The 20,859-nt window shown below is 50.7% G+C and overlaps 2 protein-coding genes across 3 annotated transcripts in view; both read right to left on the bottom strand.

The window, feature by feature from the left end:
- Positions 1-2,735, bottom strand: part of SF3A3 (splicing factor 3a subunit 3) — a 30,131-nt gene extending 27,396 nt beyond the window's left edge. The window contains exons 1-2 of the mRNA XM_063105534.1: positions 2,566-2,735; positions 2,248-2,295 (exon numbers count right to left, since the gene is read on the bottom strand). Of these exons, the coding sequence (XP_062961604.1) occupies positions 2,248-2,295; positions 2,566-2,661 (144 nt within the window). The 5' untranslated portion in view covers positions 2,662-2,735. The remainder of the gene's footprint in view (positions 1-2,247; positions 2,296-2,565) is intronic.
- A 3,925-nt stretch (positions 2,736-6,660) lies between these two features.
- Positions 6,661-14,706, bottom strand: FHL3 (four and a half LIM domains 3). 2 transcript variants are annotated; one of them, XM_063104646.1, is made up of 6 exons: positions 14,559-14,706; positions 9,355-9,530; positions 9,072-9,246; positions 7,907-8,076; positions 7,625-7,811; positions 6,661-7,486 (listed from the first exon to the last, which is right to left on the bottom strand). In XM_063104646.1, the coding sequence occupies exons 2-6, from the start codon at positions 9,508-9,510 to the stop codon at positions 7,332-7,334; spliced, it is 843 nt and encodes a 280-aa protein (XP_062960716.1). In that variant the 5' UTR covers positions 9,511-9,530; positions 14,559-14,706; the 3' UTR covers positions 6,661-7,331. The 2 variants fall into 2 exon arrangements, with proteins under 2 accessions (XP_062960716.1, XP_062960715.1); XM_063104645.1 differs by having other exon boundaries at positions 14,477-14,706.
- Positions 14,707-20,859: the final 6,153 nt, after the last annotated feature.

Here is a 20,859-nt window from a genome sequence, read left to right on the forward strand (position 1 = left end):
AAGAGATATGGCATTAAAAGTTCCTGTGCTTTCTAGTCCCTTTAACAGACAGCCTTGGTTCCTAGTTGTTTATAAAACAGGTCAATCTGAAGATTACCTAAGTGATATGATTTGAGGGGTGGCAGAGTTTTTCCATCTTTAAATACTGATGCCTAACTTTCCCTATAAGAGACTCATCCCTTTTGGCTAAACAGAAGTTCTCACCTTAGACCCTCAAAGATAGAAGGTTGGTTGCTGTGATTTGACTGTCCCCCAAAGCTCATGATGGAACTAACTCCCAATATGGTGGTAGAAGGTGGGACCTTTGAAAGGTGATAGGATGGTGAGGACTGTGCCATCTTAAACAGGTTGATCCATTCATGGAACAATAGGTTGATGGTTTAATGGGTTGTCATGGGCATGGTTCTGATAACTTTATAAGGAGAGCAAGTGAGAAGATAAGCTCTCTAGCTCTTGCCACTCTTGCCATGTGATTGCCTACATCACCATGGGACTCTGCATAGAGCCTCCACCAAGAAGGGGCCCTCAACAGATGCGCCCCAGACCATGGACTTCCCTATCTCCAAAACTGTAAGAAATAAATGTCATTTCTTTATAAATTACCCAGTTTCAGGTATTCTGTTATAAGCAACAGAAAACAGACTCATACAGTGGTCCAAGATGATTTCCAGTAATTCAAAAAGCTGAATTGAGTAGTACACAGACTAAATAAATCATTACATAGCCTCCTTTGGAATCGAAGAATATTAATTCAGGATGTCACAGGTCTTCACTCCCTTCTCTAAAACTTTTGGGACAAGATTTGTTTCAGAATTTGGAATTTTTAAGTTTAGAAAGGTATCATATATTATGTAACATCCCTAGTGGTATCTGGAGCACATATTAATAGTTTTGCAGGGAACATTATGCATTATTTACTAAGTGGGATAAAGACCATAAACAACCTCTTATGGTTCAAGCCAGTTTTTGCCATCAAATGAGATCATATCAGATTTTGCCACCAAACAATTACCAAAAAGGGGGCTGGTTGGTGAGCTCAGTTGGTTAGAATGTGGTGCTGATAACACCAAAAACATCATGGTCCAGAGTTTGATCCCTGTACTTGCCAGCCACCAAAAAGAACAAAAACAACAACATTTACAAAAAAACCCACACAACTACAACAACAAAAAAACCCACACAACTACAACAACAAAAAAACCCACACAACTACAACAACAAAAAAACCCTTGATTTTCACAGCACAGTACTGAGGATTTGGGAATTTAGAAAAAGTACTGGAGATTTGTAATCTGATTTTCTCCCACAAATCAGAAGCTCTGATTAGGTCTTTTATTCCTTTCTAAACAGATTTTTTTTTTACTATAAAAAATTAAATTTTACTCATTAAAACATGAAACCTATGAACAATTGTGAATAAAATAGTAGCAAAATGTAATGTCAACAGTTAAACGTGAATCCTATCAAGAACATGCTATTCTCATTCTTTTGATTACATGCTGCTCCCCGATAACTGTTTTCTCTGCAATTTCAAAAATAAGACTAATTTTTCACCTTTAGCATAGGACACCTACTTCCCTTCAATGGGGAAAGAGGCTACCATTTCCCCTGCATTCTTTCTACCACCTATTCATCTCCTAATAACATGTCACTCTACTCCCGTTTCTAAACAGATTTCAAACATATGCAACAGCAGAAAGCATAGTGTAATGAACCTCCATTTACCCATCATCCAGCTTTAATAATTATCAACATTTTGTTTTTGACTAGCTTTTCTAAAAGTAAGAAATTGTGTGAACCTATGGATCATATTTTTTAAAATTTTACATGTAAGAAATTGAACTATTATCAGGCAAATGTAGTTTAGTAGTCAAAAGTACTTCAGAACAGTGTCCTGGGGAGAAAACACTTATACAGCATTCCCTTTTTTTGGAGAGAAGGAATAGTACTTTCTGTGCCTGAGTCACGATCCTCATAACTATTCCTTGCATATCTAAGGGACACAGGATGCTGTAAGAAGGGGTATCTTTCAGAGTAGTCAAGAATAAGATCCCCATTCAGAGAGTGAAGAAGGGCAGTTCGGCACCCTCACGTTCCGCAGAAGCATGGACATCTGTATGTCTAGGCAGACGGCCCGCAACTGGCCAATCCTGTTACCTTTGGCCAGGGCTCATGTTGGGACCCCGCACCCCGCCTCCTCTCTCTTTTCCCGCCCACCCAAAGAGAAGCAGACAGCGGGGCACTCACATCTTGCATGGCCCGAGTGCGGTGGTCAGAATTGATCTGGTCCCGAAGCTGAAGAAAGGCAAACCGTGACACAGAGGCCGTTAGTTTGAGTTATGGAGTAGGAAAGGCCGCCCGAGGGCGGAGCTAACCCGCTCGGGTCTTAGCGGCTGAAGCAGAGGCCTCTGGAGCGCTGGGCCCGGGGAGGAGGTTACCAAGGCGGGAGCTCGCGGAGGGAGCCCTAAGAGGAGGCTGGGGGCGGGGGCGAAGGTGGTCTGAGGGCTAAAGAAAGCTTTCGGAGGTTAAACACGGGATCGGGGCTCATCCTCAGATCCCACTCACCGTGGACTTCTTAGTGAGCATCTCCTTGGCCATGACGTCCATGAGCCGTTCCTTCTCCTCATGATATCGCCGTTGCTGCTCCAGAATTGTCTCCATCCTCCCTTTGCCGCAGAACCTCAATTCAGACCGCCTACACGGCCGGAAGCAACTCCTGCCGCCTTGCCCGCCTGCGTCCCCTACGCTGCGCATCCGGCGGCACCAAAGTTCCGCGAGTCCCGGAAGTGCCTCGGGGACTCGAGGAAAATGAGCACCACAGGGAGATCCAGCCTATGCTACCGAGATGGCAACAGTGCCCCCTGCTGGTCGGGAGTGTGGTGACGCGATGTCGAGCGGTTTGTAGATGCCTCTAGGGGGCATACAAGAACCCAGGAACCTAAGGTTAAGCGGTCGGCTTCCAGGGACTTGCTGGGGCTGGCTGGGAGGGCAAGGGCAGTGTGTGGACTAAAGAGCGGTGGAAGAGTTGAATGGGAGTTGGGAAACTGAAACTTGAGTCTGTAGCTTTCAGTGTGACCTCTGAAAACGTTTTTTCCAGGCCGAGCCCGTGGCGCACTTGGTGAAACGTTTTTTCCTCCTCTGGACCTCAGTGGTACGTCAATATGGGGGGTGTGTGTGTGTGTGTGTGTGTGTGTGTGTGTGTGTGTGTGTGTGTGTGTGTGTGTGTGTGTGTGTGTGTGTGTGTGTGTGTGTGTGTGTGTGTGTGTGTGTGTGTGTGTGTGTGTGTGTGTGTGTGTGTGTGTGTGTGTGTGTGTGTGTGTGTGTGTGTGTGTGTGTGTGTGTGTGTGTGTTTAAATTTACATGTGTAAACAACCTATCAGCGGGGAATTCGTTAAATAAAATATGGTACATTTAAGCCGTAAAATGCTACACGGCCTTAAAAAAAATGAAGTCTATACAACCATTTCTAGATGGAGAAACGAAAACAGTCCATATGTGCATCCTTCATAGCAGCTTTATTCATATTCAACAAAAACAGCATGCAACCCAAGTGTTCATTAACTGGTGAATGGATCAATAAAATGTGGTATATCTATAAAATGAAATATTATTCAGCAATAAAGGAATGCTACAAGGATGAACCATGAAAACATTATGTTAAGTGAAAGAAGCCAGACAGGAAAATTGACAATGTATGTCCAGGTGAAATGTCCAGAAAGGCAAATCTATGCATTCAGAAAGTAGATGAGTGGGGCCGAGCCCGTGGCGCACTCGGGAGAGTGCGGCGCTGGGAGTGTGGCAACGCTCCCGCCGCGGGTTCGGATCCTATATAGGAATGGCCGGTGCACTCACTGGCTGAGTGCCGGTCACGAAAAAGACAAAAAAAAAAAAAAAAAGAAAGTAGATGAGTGGTTCCTTGTGACTGGAGGTGAGATTGGAAGTGACTACAAATACTCATGAGGAACCCTTTTTGGGGTGATAGAAATGTTCTAAAATAGGATTGTGGTGATAGTTGATATTAAATTTGCTAAAAGTAATTGAATTGTATACTTAAAATGGGTGAGTTTTATGGTATGTAAATTATACCTCAATAAAGCTGTTAAGTCTGTATGAACTCATATGGAAAGATGGCTATACAAACTGAAAAAAGCTAGATGCACAACAGTGTGTATAAAAATAGATGTGCAAAGAGGTTATTTCTGTAAGGATATCCAAGTAACAGTAAATAGTGTTTGTTCCTGAGGAGATAGCCTTGCAGATCTGGTATGGGAGGGAAATTTTTCTTTGTATAAACCCAAGGTACAGCATGAAAAGATTTGTTTGTTTGTTTGTTTGTTTTTTAACATAAACATGTATTACCTTTTTCAATTTAAATCTAAAAATGAAAATACATATATGCACAGTCACATTTAACAAAAGTAACGAGGATATAATACATCAAGGAGTTATTAGTAATTTACTTTGTTTTCTTTGCTTTTTTGAATTCTCCTATTTTTCTAAACATACATTACTTTCTGTTTTTATTTTTTTGGTGACTGGCTGGTGCAGGGATCTTGGTGTTACCACACCATGCTCTAACCAAATGAGTTAACCTGCCAGCCCTACTTTTTGTTTTTAAAAGTTTGAAAAATAAAATGAAGTTAATGACCCATGTTTTGCCTTCTCATATGGGTGTCATGAAGATCATATTTGTTCATGGACATTTAAGCAAGACCTCCAACCTTAGGGAAAGGACCCCAGTCACAATTCATCTGGGGATTTTCCTAGGTCACTAGAAAAGAGGTAAGAAATTCAGGAATGGAGAGACTCAGCAAATGTATTTGAGGGGTAAAGGCAGGGTAAGGTTTGGGAGCTACCATATTTCATCGAATATGAGATGCCATCAAAAGTAAAACTTACCATTATTTTATGCTTTACTAAGAAAGAGAAAAATTTGTTAATTAAAGTATGACCCACTTTTGATCATATATCTGGGTTTCTGAGATGTTAAATCTTTAAAATGTTTATATCGAAATAAATGAAACAGTATTGTAGCTGCACATCTCTCTCTTAGGCGAGTAGAACACCTACCGAGCACCATTTTTCCAGTCACTCTAGCCTGATTCCTGCCTTCCTCTCAGCGCTTCTGCATCTCCCCCTCCCCCGCTCCGTCAAGCCAGTCAGCAAGCCCTGCCTTTTCCAGCGCTGCCACCTGCCTGTCCATCTCTCACCTGGACCACTGCACTAGCTCCTAACCAGCCTGCTCATCTTACCCCTCCAATCCATTATTCATACCGCAGCCGGAGTGATCTTTCTAAAACTCTGATCATCTCACGCCCCTGCTCAAACATTTCCCTTGGCTGCTTTACCCGCAGGGTGAGGTCTGTTGAACTTGGCTTTTCCCGACCTGGGCGCTGCCTGCCATTTTAGTCTCTTGGCACTTCCTCCAAACGCAATTACTTGCTGCTTCCCTAAAGCACCGTATGTTTTCAGGCCTCCAGGCCTTTGCACCAGCTGTTTTCTATGCTGGGGCTGCTGTTCCTCAACAAGTATTTATTGAACATGTAGTAAGTGCCGGGAGCTGAGGAGGGATAAGCAAGGCAGTTGCGAGCCCGATTCTCAGAGGCTGGTAAAGAGAGAGAGAAAAAATGTAAGCACACTATCATTAGTTATAAGCACACGTGGTGCGCCTTCGTAAAGCTTTGTCGAAAATGCCAACGACGGCCTCAGCAAGTTTAGGACTCGAACTGGGCCCGGGAGGCAGCATAAAGCGGCTAGAACCCCGGATCGACCAGTGACGACGACTACCTGTGTGACTTTGGGCAAACGACTGTGGGAGTCCCCGCTCTGGGTAATGGAAGTGATAGTGCCCGCCCCCAGGATCTCGGGGAGGCCTTAGAATGAGATACACGGGGTCGCGCGGGGTCCGCGGGGCTGGAGGGCCCCTCCCGCTCGGGGCGCCGAGGGTTCCCCGGCCGCGGGCGCGACGTGTGCGCACGTCCCTGCCGCCGACAGTCGGACGGCCGAGCCCAGACCGCAGCCGCCGGGGCGGGGCGGGGACGGGGGGCGCCGGCGAGGGGAGCGTCGCTCCGCCCCATCTCCCCACTGTGGGGACAGCCCCCCATCGCTCACTCCCGCCCCCGCCCTTGAATCACCCGGGGTGGGGCGGGTCCGTGACCCATTCATGCCGGGAATCGGATCCAGATGTTCCCGCGGCGCGTGCAGCTGCATCCTTGCCTTTTTTGGCAAAAAACGTGCGGCCACGAGCAGATCCCGGGCCGCCCCCGCTCATCCTTGGGAAGAGGGGGAAGGAGGCTGAGGGTCTGGGCCCAGACTGGGGATCGGGACGGGGTGCTTGCTCTGCAGGATCTGGCCAGGGCTAATAGGGGAGGGGGCGATGTGTACCAAACGAAGGAACCCCACCGCCACCCCCGCTCCCGTCTGGAACCTCCTCCAAATCCCTTCCTTTCCCACATGGAGGAAAAAGTCCTCCGCCAGCGGGGGGAGGCAGGCCTAGCTCAGAGAGGCGGTAGCAGCGGTGGGGATCCCCTTCCTGGGGAGAGACTTCTCACCCCTTGACCCGCCCTGCACGGAGGAGGTCTAGAAGCTCCTCAGTCTCCTGGTGTGTGTGGAACCTTCCTTCCCCTTTACTCTCCCGGACAAACACACAGAGGCCTGTGCTTCCTCACACTGCTTTATTGCAGAATCTGGAAGGGGCTGAGCCAATCCCACCCCTCTGCCCATCTCTAGGCAAAACAGAGCTGAAATAAAATGAGAAGACACTCGAGGGACATGGGCTGGGCAGCACCCTGTACCCTAGGACCCCCTAACCAGCAAGCCCCTAATTTGCTGCCCAGACAGCCCCAGCCCTGGGGATAGGGGTGGGGTCAAGTCTGAGTTCAGTCCACTTTGGACAACTTCTCAAGCACTCATAGCAGACCTAAAATCTATGGAGAGACATCTAGATTCAAGAAGGCCTAGGTCCCAGAGTCCAAGTTTGGAGGGCTGGGGTCTAGAGCCCTGATTTGAGGAGGGGGCTTGGTTTGGTAACCCAGACTGTAAGTGAGAGGGCTGAGTTGTGGAGTCCAGGTTTGGGGAGGGGGTTTGAATCATGAAGGCTCCATAAGAGCACAGGATGGGAAGCCTGGGTCAGGGAGGACCAGTTTGGGGATGTTGGAGGGGGGAGACTGAATCCTCCCAAATGGAGAGGTCTCCCTCTGGAGAGGACAAATCCTCCTCTTCAGCAGGAGACAGACCCATTTTGGGGAGGGGCTGCGTTCCAGAGGTGGTTTAGAAAAGGAACCATAGTCCTGGAGCCCTGGTTTGGGAAATCCTGGGCCCAGGAGCCCTGTTCAGGGCCCTGCCTGGCTGCAGCCCTGGCACAGCACTTGGTCTCCGTCTGGCACAAAGCCTTGGCCCACCAGGGAGGTGGAGCAGCGGGCACAGGAGAAGCAGCTGTGGTGCCAGTGTCGGTCTTCAAAGGACACATACTTGCCTCCACCGAGTCCTGGAAGGAGACCAGAGGTTAGCACTGCATATATGGGGGTGGTCCTTCCCCTCAACTTCACCCAATACCACATCTCACTCCCACATCCCACTCCCTTGCCTGCACCCTACCCACTCCATTCTTTGACCCTCATCCCACCTACGATGGGGCGCTTGCAGCTGCTGCACTTAGGTGCAAAGAGTTCTCCAAAACAGTCCACACAGTAGGGATCCTCATTCCGGGAGGTGAACTGCTGCCCTGCCAGGGGCTTCTGGCACCAGGTGCAGACCAGACATTCTCGATGCCAGGGCTGATCACGGTATGTCACTCCACCCTGTGTCAGCATCTGTGGAGGCAGCATCCATTAGTGGAGGGGGGAGTTGGGGATTCCCACTGCACAACAGGCTTTACTCACCCCCACCCCACCGGTCCAGCCCCCACCTTGCTGCAGCGGGCGCAGCGTGGAGCAAACTTGCTCTCATAGCAGGGCACACAGTAGTGAGCACCCTTGTCGGGCACAAAGGAGCGGGAGCCCAGCGGCTGCTCACAGCCGCTGCACAGGAAGCAGTGCTCATGCCACGTTTGGCCTCCATACTCCAGTTTCCGGGACCCTGTAGGGAACAGGGATCCCACTCAGAGGCTGTGTCCCAAGTTCCTGAGGGCCACCCTCTGTTACTCCACCAAAAGTGTTCCCACTGCTCCCATAACCTGAGCAGGATGGTGTCCATGCACATGCAGCAAGAACCCCACCATGTGTATTGCACATGCTAACCTCCCCTCAACATTGCACACAATGGCTCAGCACGTGTTAGGTCCCCAAAACTAGACATGAGGGTTTTGTCATATATTAGGCCTCCATATGTCCCAGATGTGACTTTCTAAGCCCACATTAAACCTCCATGTGACAGGCATGATGTCTCAGTACCTGTTAAGCCCTTATACCACGGGCATAATAGTTCTAGCACACACATATGACCCCACATATACCGGGCAAGCAAGTCTCTGCCCACACAAAGTTCTAATGCCCTTGGTGTGATACGGTCAGTTCATGCTAAGCCCTTGCATCTCCTAAACATGCCATTCTCCACATGTCCTCACATATCTATTAGATGTGCAGGTCTCCACACATGTCAAGCCCTCTGTTTATCCATCTCTGCACACAATAAGTCCCATGCACCAAGCATGACAGTCTCAGCACACCCTTAGCTCCTGCATGTGCCACACATACAGGTCTTCATACATGCCCAGCCCCTAGGTGTGTATCAAGTGTGCCAATCTGTCTGCACATGGTAAGCCCCCAGGTGCACACCAGGGCCTATCAGTCCAGCACAAACAAAGCCCTCAGGAAGGTACCGAGCTTGTCAGTTTCTGCACATGCTAAGCTCTCATGTGTATACCTGGGCGTGTACATCCCTGTGCAGGCTAAGCTCCCAAGAGCACACAGGCACAACAGATCCTGCATACACTAGATTTCCAGGAACATGCTGTGTGTGCAGGTCTTTACACATACCAGGTCTCCATGTATGTATTAGACTGGCACATGCAAGGACTCTACACAGATACCAGGCATGCCAGTCCCCACACAGGATGAGACCCTGGGACATACCAGGCATGACGGTCTCCCCACAGGCAGAGCACTTTGAGGAAAAGGCGCTGCAGTAGCAGTCATTGCAGAGCAGCTCACTGTCCTGACAGGTGAAGGGTTCATCGGCCAGGGAGCGCTGGCAGCGGCAGCAGCGGAAGCAGCCCTCGTGGAAGTGGCGGTCTTCATAGAATAGCTCCTAAGGGGAGCACAGCAAGGGCGCTGGCACCCAGGTCTGGTGGACCCATCCTTTGCCCTCTCCCGCCAGTCTCTACCCACTCCCTGCCCTGCCTGGTCCGGTCCTTACCCTTGAGTCATGTCCAATAAGCTGCTGGCACTCAGAACAGGTTTTGGCGAAAGTGTTGTCATAGCAGGGTACGCAGTAGGGGCCGTTGTCTGTCTGGATGTACTTGCGGCCATACAGGGACTCACTGCATTTGGCACAGTCAAATGCCTCGCTCATAGTGGCGATGTGAGGGAGCCCTGTTAGGAGCACAAAGAGGGGCAGAGATGAGCCAGAGGGTCTGTGGCTTAGCCCCCGGTAAAAGCCCTTTGCATTCAAAAAAGAGTAAGAGACCAGGCATAGGAAATGCCAGATCAGAGCAGGTGGGGATGGGGATGGGGTGCTTCTGAGAACCCAGGAGTCCTGAATGTTTATTTCTACATTTAATGGTGGTGGGGGGAGAAGGGGCCAGGAAAAAAATCAGGAAACAGAAGTTGTTTTCTTATCTAGTTCTGGCAGATCTGGGGGAAGGGGTCTTTTCCTGGGTCAGTGACTCATTTCCTGCTCTGGCCTGAGTTTAGCCTCCACTGTCTCTACTGTCCCCAGGGTGGCAGGAGCAGAGACAGGAGCCATCCCACCCTACCCTTTATGAACAGCACTCCCACCTTCTTCTGACTCCCAGGAAGGGTCTCTAGGGATATGGATGGATAAAGGAACATTTAAAAAAAAATTAAATAAATAAATAAATAAATAAAGGAACATTTACCCAGAGCTCTGGAATGGGGAGCTTAGGAATGGGAATGGGCTGTTCTCCTCCTGATCCAGGAAACCATGGAATGCTAGAGGGATGCTGGATGGATAAATGGTGTCGGACCTCCCCTCCCAGGAGAATCACCCAAGCAACAAGAACTTCAGAGGCTCAGCCTAGTTAAGCTGAAGCAGGAAGGAAATCCTGCAAGCTGGACACGGCCAAGCTTTCCCAGCTGGACCCTCTGCCCTTATCCCCCTCCACTCCTGCTGTGTCTCTGGTCACACCAGCTTGTTGCAGCTTTGGCCTGCAACATCTGAAGCAGCTGTGGCAGCACAGATGGCCAGATGTCAGGTTTTGCTAGTAACGGGAGAAAAACGGAAAATGAGATGCCTGGGGAGGCAGAGGGGAACTGAGGCCAGACAGAGAGAGAGTACCGTGTGCCCCCCTGCCACCTCCTACCAGGCATCACTACTGGCAGCGTCTGGCAAAGCCCCAGGACCTCTCCCTCCTCTGGGTCATTCTTTCCCTCCCCCTGCCTCTGGGAGAGACAGCCTCTTCCCACCTTTTCTGATTTCTCAGGCTTTGGGGCAGGGGGAGTGAACAGTGAGAGAGCAGGAGCCACTGAAGACATTTCCTCCCCCATCAGGCCCTCTCTTGGGTGGGGAATAAGACAAGGGGGAGCCCTGAGAGCTGTTGCTGCAGACACCCAGCCCCCCACCAAACCTCAGACACTTTCCATTTTCTCAGGAACAAAGCATGTTTGCAGGATGAGGTCATCCACACAGCTGCCTCTGGAACAGGAGCATGGGGGTTGGGGGGTAGTAGGGAAATGGGGTTCCTAGTCCCTTCTGCTGCCCCTGATTCCAGCCGCTAGCCTCAAAGTCAGAGCTCCCCACCCCTGGCCTCCTCTAGCACAAACGCTGCTCTCTAAGAGCTGGGATCCTGGGGTGGTAGAGAGGAACCACCAGGACCCACAGGAAGGGGATGTTCTCACAGCTGCAGATGAGCCTGGGGAAGTTACAGGGATGTACAAAGGAACCCACCAGTCCACTTCCCCCCATTAGACTCCAGTGACTGGCAGTCCCCAGAGCTTGCCCTGGCTCAAGTTGAAGGAAAAGCCCTTCTTTTCTCAGCCACCCCCAGCAGGAAATTCTCAACAACAAGCGTTGCTCTGGCTTGGAGTTCAGACTCCAGGCGCCAGCAGAAGCCCCAAGCCTGGGGGGCTTGACTCTTTTGAAGGGATGTCTTGGGACTTTGCAGCTGCCCTTCCTTCTGTACAATGGGAGAACACCCAGTTCGCACCCCAGGCCAGAGCATAGGAGCTGGGGTCTTCAGCAGGGGCTGGCTGCTGGGGTGTGAGACATACTGTAGGGTGGAGGGTGCCCCTCCTTCTTAGTCCTCTTCCTACCTCTGGCCCAATATTTGAGGACTGCCTGGGCTGTCAGCCACTGGGCAGCAGGGGCACAGAGGTAGAGTGTGGCCATGTGTAGTCTGGGAGTGCCCTGGGCCTTTTCCTTCCTTGCTGGCTTGGCCTGCAGCAGTCATCACCTTCCTAGGCCCAGGCAAGCCCTGGGTCCGCCCCCTGAGAGGCAGTCACCACCCTGAGACAGGGGCACCCCAAATAGGGTATGGACATGGCTTCTATTTCCTTCCCAGAATCCCCCAATCCCCTAGTCTATCCAGCTGGGCTCTGGTGAGGACAGAGTGAAGGGCACCATTGAGGCCCACCTGTCTCTGCCTATCCCTCTTCCTCCCCCTTTCCCTGTCGAGACTGGGGGACTGAAGGGACTGGAGGGAGCCAGTCTTGTATCCTTCCTGGCTGGTAGGGGGGCAGGGTTCAGGGGAGACTGCTGGGTCTGCCAGATGGCTCTCAGCCCCTGCCTCCACCAACACACAAGAACACCCCTACACCTGACCTACACACACACATGCACACCGCACATGCACGCACACACACAGCACCTCCCAGTGAACTTCCTGGAGCTCAGAATGGCTGAATAACTGGCTGTGATGTGTGGAGTGTAGAGGCTTGAGCTTCGAAATATAAACCTGGGTCTGAATCCTGGCTCCTTTACTTACTAACTGGGTGAACTTGGGCAAGTCACTTAAGCTCCCTGAGCATGTTTTCCTAACTAAATGAGAAAATACTATGTTCTTCCTACCTCCTAAATGTGGTAGGAGGAGAATACCTGGCTTAAAAGTGATGATACTTGAAAAGCACCTGGCAGATAATAAGTACTCAGTAAATAGTAGCCATTATGTATTTTTACTGTTAGCCCTTCACTCATAATGGGATCAGACAGCAGTTTCTCAGGCAGGCCTGGGTCAGGGAGCTGGCCTAGGATTTGACCTGGACATTCTCAGTATAGGCCCAGGAGAGAACAGGAGGCCCCCAGGCCCATGGATCTTGCTGAGGAGACCAGTGGGGTCAGTGGTTGCTCTAGCCCCGTCGGCCTAATTCCAGTGAGACTCCTCACACAGGTACACAGGTGTACACACCTGCATGCTGTTTTGCCTCTCACAAAGTACACTCCCACCACCATCTCATCAGATCTCGCAAAAGGCAGGTAGGATACAGTATCATCTCCATTTTACAGCTGAGCACAGGAGGCTGGGACAGGGCAGGGACATGCCCAAAGTCCCTTAAGTATCAGAGTCCAGGTCCCCGGCCTCCCAGCTCAGAGCTCTCTCCTTCCCTCTCCCTTGAAATACTGTGCTGGTGAGGTGCAGGGAGATGTCAGCTTTTAAGGGCAGGGGTACAGGAGCTACACCAGAGCCTGGGTCTTCTCCCCAGCTGCCAGCCCTGCAATTGGAAGACACCCAGAAGCCTTTCCAATTACCCATGCCAACTGCTCAACCCTTGTATCTCCCCCTCCCCCCCACTGTCCAGGAGGACCCAGGCCAGGCCCCACAGCTGTGAGTCTAGATCAGAACAGATCCCTCCCCCGCCAGCCAGGAGTTGACAGGAGACTTAAGGAAAGAAATCAAACTCCCCCCACCCCCCAACCCCTCCTACCAGGCACCAATCCCAAACTCTCTGCTCTCCCCTGCCCCTCCCCCCATCATGGGGCCTGGAAATCAGAGCACTTTAGGGGCAAGGGGATGGGAAGAAGGATCCCAGAGTTGTTCTGAGGACAGGCGAGGAACAGTGCATTCACCCCAGGGCCCCAGGGCTTCGGGTCCCCCAGGGCTGAAGCAGCCGTCCAAGATCTGAGTTTAAAAATAAATTGGGGGAGGGGGGCGGCCCGTGGCTCACTAGGGAGAGTGCGGTGCTGATAACACCAAGGCCATGGGTTCAGATCCTGTAAAGGGATGGCCGGTTCGCTCACTGGCTGAGCGTGGTGCTCACTGGCTGAGCGAGGTGCTGACAACACCAAGCCAAGGGTTAAGATCCCCTTACCGGTCATCTTAAAAAAATAAATAAATAAAAATAAGTTGGGGCTGTCTTGGTGGCTGAGTGCATGACAGGCTCCTTCTTGATCTCTGTCTTACTGTTTCAGACCCTCTGGCTCACAGGGGGATCAGTCGGCTCAGAGTTTGTTTCCCCTCAGCCTCGCTTCCCAGTCTTTCAGGCCTGGGTCTCTCAGGGTCTATCTTGGAAGCTGTCAGCACACCTAGGTCTCTACCTTCATTAAATCTCGGTGTCTCGGTGAATGGCTCTGCTCCACTCAGCATCTCTGTGTCTGGGCACACCTGAGCCGCTGTCTTTATGTTTTGGGCGTCTCTATCTCTGGCTATTTTCCAGTGAGGCCCTCGCCTCTGGATCTCTACCTCGCACGCCCAAGTCCTGGTGTCTCTATATGGCTGAATGTCTTGATCCATACCACGCCTCTTTCTCTGTCTCTGCATCCAAGTCTCTGACTCTAAGCATCTCTGCATGCCTGAATGTCTGTAGTCTCTGAATGTCTCCGTAGGCCTCAGAGAGGCGGACTTAGCACGAGGCTAATGAAGCTTAAGCTTCAGGGCCCCTCCGAGGCCCTGGGAGGGACTCCAGCAACGTGTTCACTGGCGTCCTATGTATGCTTTTTCTTAAAATGCTCCACTAAACCCGATCGAGTCCGCCCCTGTGCCTCGGCTCTGTCTCTCCGTAACTCGGTGCGCCCAATGTCTGTCTTCGTTTCAATGATCTCTGCAGCCTCCTGTCTGTCCCTGTCTGTCTCGGTCTCTTGCTCCACCGAGCTTTCTGGGAGCCTCGGTTTCTCCAACCCTCCTGGTCCCTCTCTCCCTCTCTCTCTCTCTCTCTCTCTCTATCTGGCTTTTCTATTTCAAACTTGGCCCCCTCCCCCGCCCAACTCTCGCAGCAGCCCCCGCCCCGCCGGGCGGCCCGGGGAGGTCCAGTCCTGGCGGCGCTCTCCCGGCTCAGCGCGCCCCGGGCGGGGGCAAGGGGTGGGGGTCGCGGCTGCCCTTCGCCCGAGCGCGGGGGCCGGCAGCTGGGGGGCTCGGCGGGGCGCTCACCTCGCAGCGGGCGGCAGGAGCGGGGCGCGCGCGGCGCGGGTGGGGTCGGGAGCCGGGCGCCGTGTCCCTCGGCGGCTCGTACCTGCGGGCGGCGCCGAGCGGTGGCCGGGCGAGCTGCGGGGAAGGCTACTGGCTGCAGACGGACTGTGTGGGCGACTGAGAGCGGGGCCTCAAGCCCTCCCCGAGGAAGTGAGCGCGGGACCCGCCCCGCCCCGCCCCCAGCCCCCCATCCCGCAGGCGGGGGCTAGACCCCGCCCCTGCCTCCCTTTTAGACTCGAACCCGCCCCACCCCCTTCCTCCGGTCCTAACCTGGCTCTCCCAACCTTCCCGGGCGGCCAAGACCCCGCCCCTGCCCCCTCCCTGCTGTCCTCTCTGTTCCCACCCCCTCCCCCAGCTACAAGCAGGAGAGTGCTATATTCAATCTCAGACATGGGGTACAGGACGCAGCAGACCAGGGTGCATGTGGGGACCAAGAGTCCTCATGCCCTCCTTATGTCCTCCCTTTTGCCCCTAGCCTACCCCCAGGGGTCACACTCAGCCTGTTTTTGTGAAGGAGACTTTACTTTAGCCTGGAAAAGGGGGTGGTTTTGAGTCTGCTGTTATGGCCCTGTCAGTGGGGACTGAGGTGTTCTCCGAAAACATGGGGCGGAAGAGGGGACCCCTTTCCCCCCGTGGGGCCTTGACCTTCAAAGGACTTTATTCCACAAGTCTGAGTGGCAAAAACAGAGGTAACCATCTCCCTATTTCCAGCTGCATCCTGACACTAAGTCCTGCCTTGGTTTTCACAGTGCCCAGGAATAGTTTTGACCTTTGAGGCCCAGGGGAGACCCTAATCCTTGGCTCCCTGATCTTTGGGCTTCTGCGGAAGAATGTTAGGACTTTGAGTGGATGGGGCGCTGTGGGAGTGATGGAGGAGAAGGGAGGGGGACCTGTGCACTTTCTGACTCTCTGGCTTCCTCTCTGTGCCCAGGAGGGAGGAATGGTGCCTGCCAGGGACATGAGGCCCCTCCAGGTCCTTGAGGCCACCCCCCCTGGGATCATCAGGCTTGTCACTAGGAATAAATAGCCTCAGTCTGGAAGGGTGGGGGAGGGAGGGAGGAGGCTCTAGTGTGCTGTTTGCAAAACAAGATACTACAAACCAACCCTGGAAATAACCTCAGCATTTAGAGTGGAGATTCAGGTGCCCACAGAGGCTCTGCCACACCCCAGGCTGGGTCTAGTCAAGCTCTCACAGCAGGGCCTAATACCTTCCCGGGATGGGGCTCCCAAGGACCCTCCCCTCCCACCTCTGCATTATATGCCTGGGTTCCTGGGTCCCAAGTCACCCTCGAGGCCAGGTTTTTCAAAATTAAGTAATTGCTTGTTTATTATTGTTGTTGCTGCCTAAACTGTAAGAACCATGATGGCAGGGACTAGATCCTTTTATTCACCACTGTATTCCCAATACCTACTCCAATGTCTAGTACATAACAAATATCTGATGAGTGAATGAGTAACAGACACTGCTTCAATTTGGACACCCGCTCTCCCCCAGTTTGGACCATAGCCACCTGCTATCTGGAGTCCCTAGAGTGAGCAGGCAGCGGGTGGGCCGTTTTTCTGTGATGTCTCTTGCAGGTGTAAGGGACTCGTAGCCTGGCGAGTGCAGGGAAGACTATTCTGCTTGGTTGGAGTAGATAGCAAGAGGGGGTCTGCTCTGGGGTGAGGGAAGGACAAAGGTGAGGAGCATTCAGAAAGGAAGGGGTTATGAGTGAGTAGGAAAGTGCTGGATGGAAGGCAGAGTATTAGGATCTCTGTTCTTTACTCATGGCTTGAGTCTCTGCTGAATAGCCTTAATGAGAGCCGGTATTTCCTGAGTTCTTACTTTGCCTAAGTCCGTAAATACTTTGCGTATATTAATGCACTTGATTATCCAATAACCTTATTGCATGTATATTTTTATTCTCATTTTAAAGATGAGAAAATAGAAGCACGGAGAGATTAAGTAACCTGCCAAGAGTGACACAGCTAATAAAAGCAAAGCAGGGATTCAAATCCAGACAGTCAAAAGTAAAATCCTCCTATGTCAGAAATGAGCATCACCATTAGGCTCTACAGCATCTGTAATTATTTTACCTCTGAAAGCCTCAGTCTCCTCATCTGTTAAGGGTAAATGACTGTTCACAGCATTGTTGTGAGGATTGGATGCGTGCACACAAATAGGCCTTCAGTATGTGGGGATATCACCACTCACCCCCCCCCCCCATACTCACTCTCCTCTCATGGTCAAGTGTTAAGGTTCTGCTGCTTGGACTTGGAGTCTGGAGGCCAGAGAAAGTTAGATCTCTGGCTTAGGGTGGGGGAATGTGTGCTTTTCTTTCTCCATTTCCAGCTTCCCAGTGGGCTCACATTTCCCTGCTTGCTCTGTTTCTGTTGACCCAGGAGGACGCGCCCCAGGGAGGCCTAGGGATCAGCCACATGGACTCCCTGTTCCTGATCCCCATCTGTCTTCCACCCCTCCCTGGGAAACAGGTGTGTCTGAGCTGGGCCTGGAAGCAGAGCCTGAGTACTGGATGACTGGCGTTAGTGAGTAGGATCTGGTTGTCCCTTCACCTACCCAGGAGGTCCCCATGCACCCTTCCTTATCTCATGCTCAGGGTCTCCCAGCTGTTCTCTCATCTTGCAAGAGTTTTCAGAAGGAGACCCTGAGTGACTACTGACAGGCCTGTCATGGTTTCCTCTGGGTGCTGAATCACTCTCTGATGCCTGTAACCACAAGCCCTCCTTCCCCCTAGCGAGAACACATCCTTCCTTCTCCGGGTGTATTGCTCACACTTGCCCACTGCACTGCTTACAGCTCTTGCAGGCCTCAAGGCTTAGAAGACACCCTCTTTCAAAGCCCAGAAACTTTCCTTGTGACCCCAAGCCTGACAATGGATTGTGGGTGGAGAGGGTGAAATGAGTGACTTTTCAGAGAGCAGAGGGAGAACTAACTTGGTTAAATGCTGACTGTGTGCAGGAAACCATGCTAAGTGCCAGTCATTACCTCCTTCAGTCCTCCTTCAGTCCTCCTTCAGTCATTACCTCCTTCAGTCCTCACAAAAACCGTATGAGGTGGTCATTATTATTATTATCAACATTTTACAGAGTAGGACATTAGAATTAGATAATGCAGCCCCAAATCACACACTAATAGCTGGTAGACGTGCAATTCAAATCTGGGGCTGATTCCAGAGTCCTGTCTTCCAGTGCATAGATCTGGCTTTTCCTGGGTGTGCTGGTTACTCAATGCATTCTTCAGGGGAAGTGGTAGGTGTGGCTCAGGCTGCCACCTGCTTACTCTGCCTGATGGCTGGGCTTCTCAATCAAGATAAGATTGGAAAAGTAGGCATGGGCCATGCTGTAGATTGCATGCCCCCCCACCCAAAACTCACTGAAGCTTGATCCCCACTGTAATTATCGAGAGTGGGAAATCCTATTATGATAATTGAAAGGTGGAGCCTCAAAGAGGTGATTAGATTGTAAGGACCATGTCCTAGTTCATGGGTGTGATTCTGAGGGCTTTAAAAGGAGAGCATGTGAGGGTCTCTCTCTCTCTCCCTCTCTCTCTCTATGTTCCACCATTCTCCCCTGTGTTACTGTCACCAGCAAGGCCTTCACTAGATGTGGTCCCTGGACTTTGGACTTGCCAGCCTCTGAAACTGTAAGCAATAAATTTCTTTTTCTTACATAGTACCCAGTTACAAGTATTTTGTTATAAGCAACATAAAGGGACTAATACAGAAAATTAGTACCAGAGAAGGGGGGTGTTGCTTATAACAATTACTTGAAAATGTGGAAGTGGCTTTGGAACTGGATGTTGAGGAGAGGCTGGAAGAATTTGAATGAGCGGGCTAGAAAAAGCCTAGCTGCTGGTGGGAGGTTAGAAGACAAAAAACCAGGGAAAGTTTGGAACTTCTTAGAGACGGGTTAAATGGTGGTGAGAAGAATGCTGATAGAAACATGGACAGTAAAGGCCCTACTGAGAAGATCTCAGATGTAAATGAAAAGGGACTTATGGAAACTGGGGCAAAGATCACCCTTGCTATGAACTGGCAAGGAACTTGCCTGCATTCTGTTCATGCCCCAAAGTTTCATGGAATGTGGAACTTCAAGGTGCTGACCCAGGGCATTTGGCAGAAGAAATTTCTAAGCAGCAAAATATTCAGGAAGCTGAATGGCTACGTGTAACAGCCTACACTGAGTTACGGCAGAAAAGGCATGACAAAAAGTCAGGATTTTCTGTCTGGCCATGTGGTAGAGAAGCAGAGACCATTTTAGAAAACAATTCAATGGTGCAGCCCAGCGACCATTTGCTAAGGGGATTTGTAGAGAAGAAAGGGATTATCAAGAGGAGAAAAAGGTCCTGAAGGCATTGAAGAAGTCTCTGGGGCCACTTCTCCCATCACAGGCACAGAGGCCTGGGGAGGCAGAATGGTCACAGGGAACAGGCCTGAGGTTCCCTCTATGGGCTTGCTGCCCAAGGCCACTTTGGGAAGCTACTTCCAGCACCAGCACCCTGGCTGCTCCAGCTGTGGCTAAATTGGCCCCACGTGTGGCTGGACCTGAAGCTTTGGAAAGCCAGAAGCCTTGGCAGCTTCCATGTGGTGTTAAGTCTACAGGCTTACAGAATGCCAGAGCTGTGGAGGCTTGGGAGCCTCCACCCTAATTTCAAAGGATGTATGGAAAATCCTGGGGACCCAGGAAGAGATCTATCATGGGGCAGAGACACCGCAGACAGCCTTTGCTGGAGAAATGCTGAGCAGAAATATGAGGTCGAAGTTGTAGCAGAAAACCCTCACCACTGCCATGCCTCGTGGAGCTGTAGAGCTACCATGAGCAAGAGCTTAAGCATCTCTCGAGACTAGGAAAGCTACAGAAGCAGAGCTGCCTGAGGACTTGGGGCCCAATCCCCATACCAGCTTGTAGAGAATGTCGAACACGGAGTCAAGGTACGTGATTCACCAGCTGTAAGATTTGATGCCTGCCCTGCTGGGTTTCGCACTTGCTTGGGAGCTGTCACCCCTTTCTTTTGGCCTATTTCTCCCTTTTTGAATGGGAATATGTACCCTATGCTTGCCCCACCATTTTATCTTGGAAATAGATAACTCATTTTGATTTCACAGATGGAACTTTGGACTTCTGAGTTGAAACAAGTTAAGACTTTGGAGATGAATGTATTTGTATGTGAAAAGGACATCAGTTTTGAGGGGTCAGGGGTGGAAAGCTGTAGAGTGAATGCCCTCCAAACTTACTGAAGCTTGATCCCTGCTGTAACTGTTAAGGATGGGAAATCCTATTATTATAATTGAAAGGTGGGGCCTCAAAGAAGTGATTAGATTGCAAGGACCATGCCCTAGTTCATGGGTGTGGTTCTGAGGACTTTAAAAGTAAAGCACATGAGAATCTCTCCCTCTGCTCTGACATTCTGCCATGTGACACCCCCTGTGTTACTGTCACCACCAAGGCCTTCACTAGATGTGGTCCCAGGACTTTGGACTTGCCAGCCTCCAAAACTGTAAGCAATAAATTTTGTTTTCTGACAAAGTACCCAGTTCCAAATATTTTGTTATAAGCAATAGAAATGGACTAATACAGGCCAGATGATGAAGGGCCTTGTGTTTCAATGGTAAGTGGTAAATGAGATGGAATTTTGTTAATGCATTAGCTCTAGTTGGGGAAGGCTCAAACTCATACTTTTAGCTCTTTCATGCCCACTGTTCGACTGGACTGGTGCTTAGAAGGACTGAGGAGAGGACTTACTCTGAACTCCTCAGCTGGAGGGGTGACCCTGGTCGTGAGAAATGGACGCAATTACAGAACTTGCTGAAGGTCAGCTTCACGTGGTGGAAAAGAAACCAAATGCCTCTGGAATGCTCTACTATTCCCAACCCTCTCTCTCGACTTAGAGGCTGGTTTAATAATAACAAAAATAACAATAGCAGCTCCATTTTATTGTGAATTTGCTAAGGAGTGAACACAGCATTAAGCACTTTAAACATATTATTTCATTTAATCCTCACAACAATCCTGTGGGTATAGTGCTAGTATTACCCCCATTTTACAGATGGGGAGACAGAGGCTCAGCAAAGTTAACTTTGCCTTGGCTGGTAGCAGACTTAGGAAAGGAAACATGGTGAATAAAGGTAAACTCTCTTAGCTAATAAAAGTTGTCTCCAAGCAGCCTCTTAATCTGGTACAGATACAGTTTTGCAAGGCATAAGGATGTTTCAGCCAACAAGGAACTGCACACAAGACAGTGGTTATACCATAAAGTCTAAGTGTGTAGTCGGCTATATCATTTAGGTTTGAATAAATACACTCCATGATGTTTGCACAATGAACAAATCTCCTAACAACGCATT

Source organism: Cynocephalus volans, chromosome 8 (assembly GCF_027409185.1).
Source record: "Cynocephalus volans isolate mCynVol1 chromosome 8, mCynVol1.pri, whole genome shotgun sequence".
NCBI lineage: Eukaryota > Metazoa > Chordata > Mammalia > Dermoptera > Cynocephalidae > Cynocephalus > Cynocephalus volans.

What these genes read in the sequence shown, in the direction of transcription:
- FHL3 (XM_063104646.1), bottom strand. Translation starts at nt 9,510, where the DNA reads ATGAGCGAGGCATTTGACTGTGCCAAATGCAGTGAGTCCCTGTATGGC. An exon ending in TGGGGAGACCGTCATGCCTG is followed by an intron (nt 8,077 to 9,071) that starts GTATGTCCCAGG and finishes TGTTCCCTACAG; the next exon opens with GGTCCCGGAAACTGGAGTAT. An exon ending in CTGCAAGCGCCCCATCGTAG is followed by an intron (nt 7,487 to 7,624) that starts GTGGGATGAGGG and finishes GTCTCCTTCCAG; the next exon opens with GACTCGGTGGAGGCAAGTAT.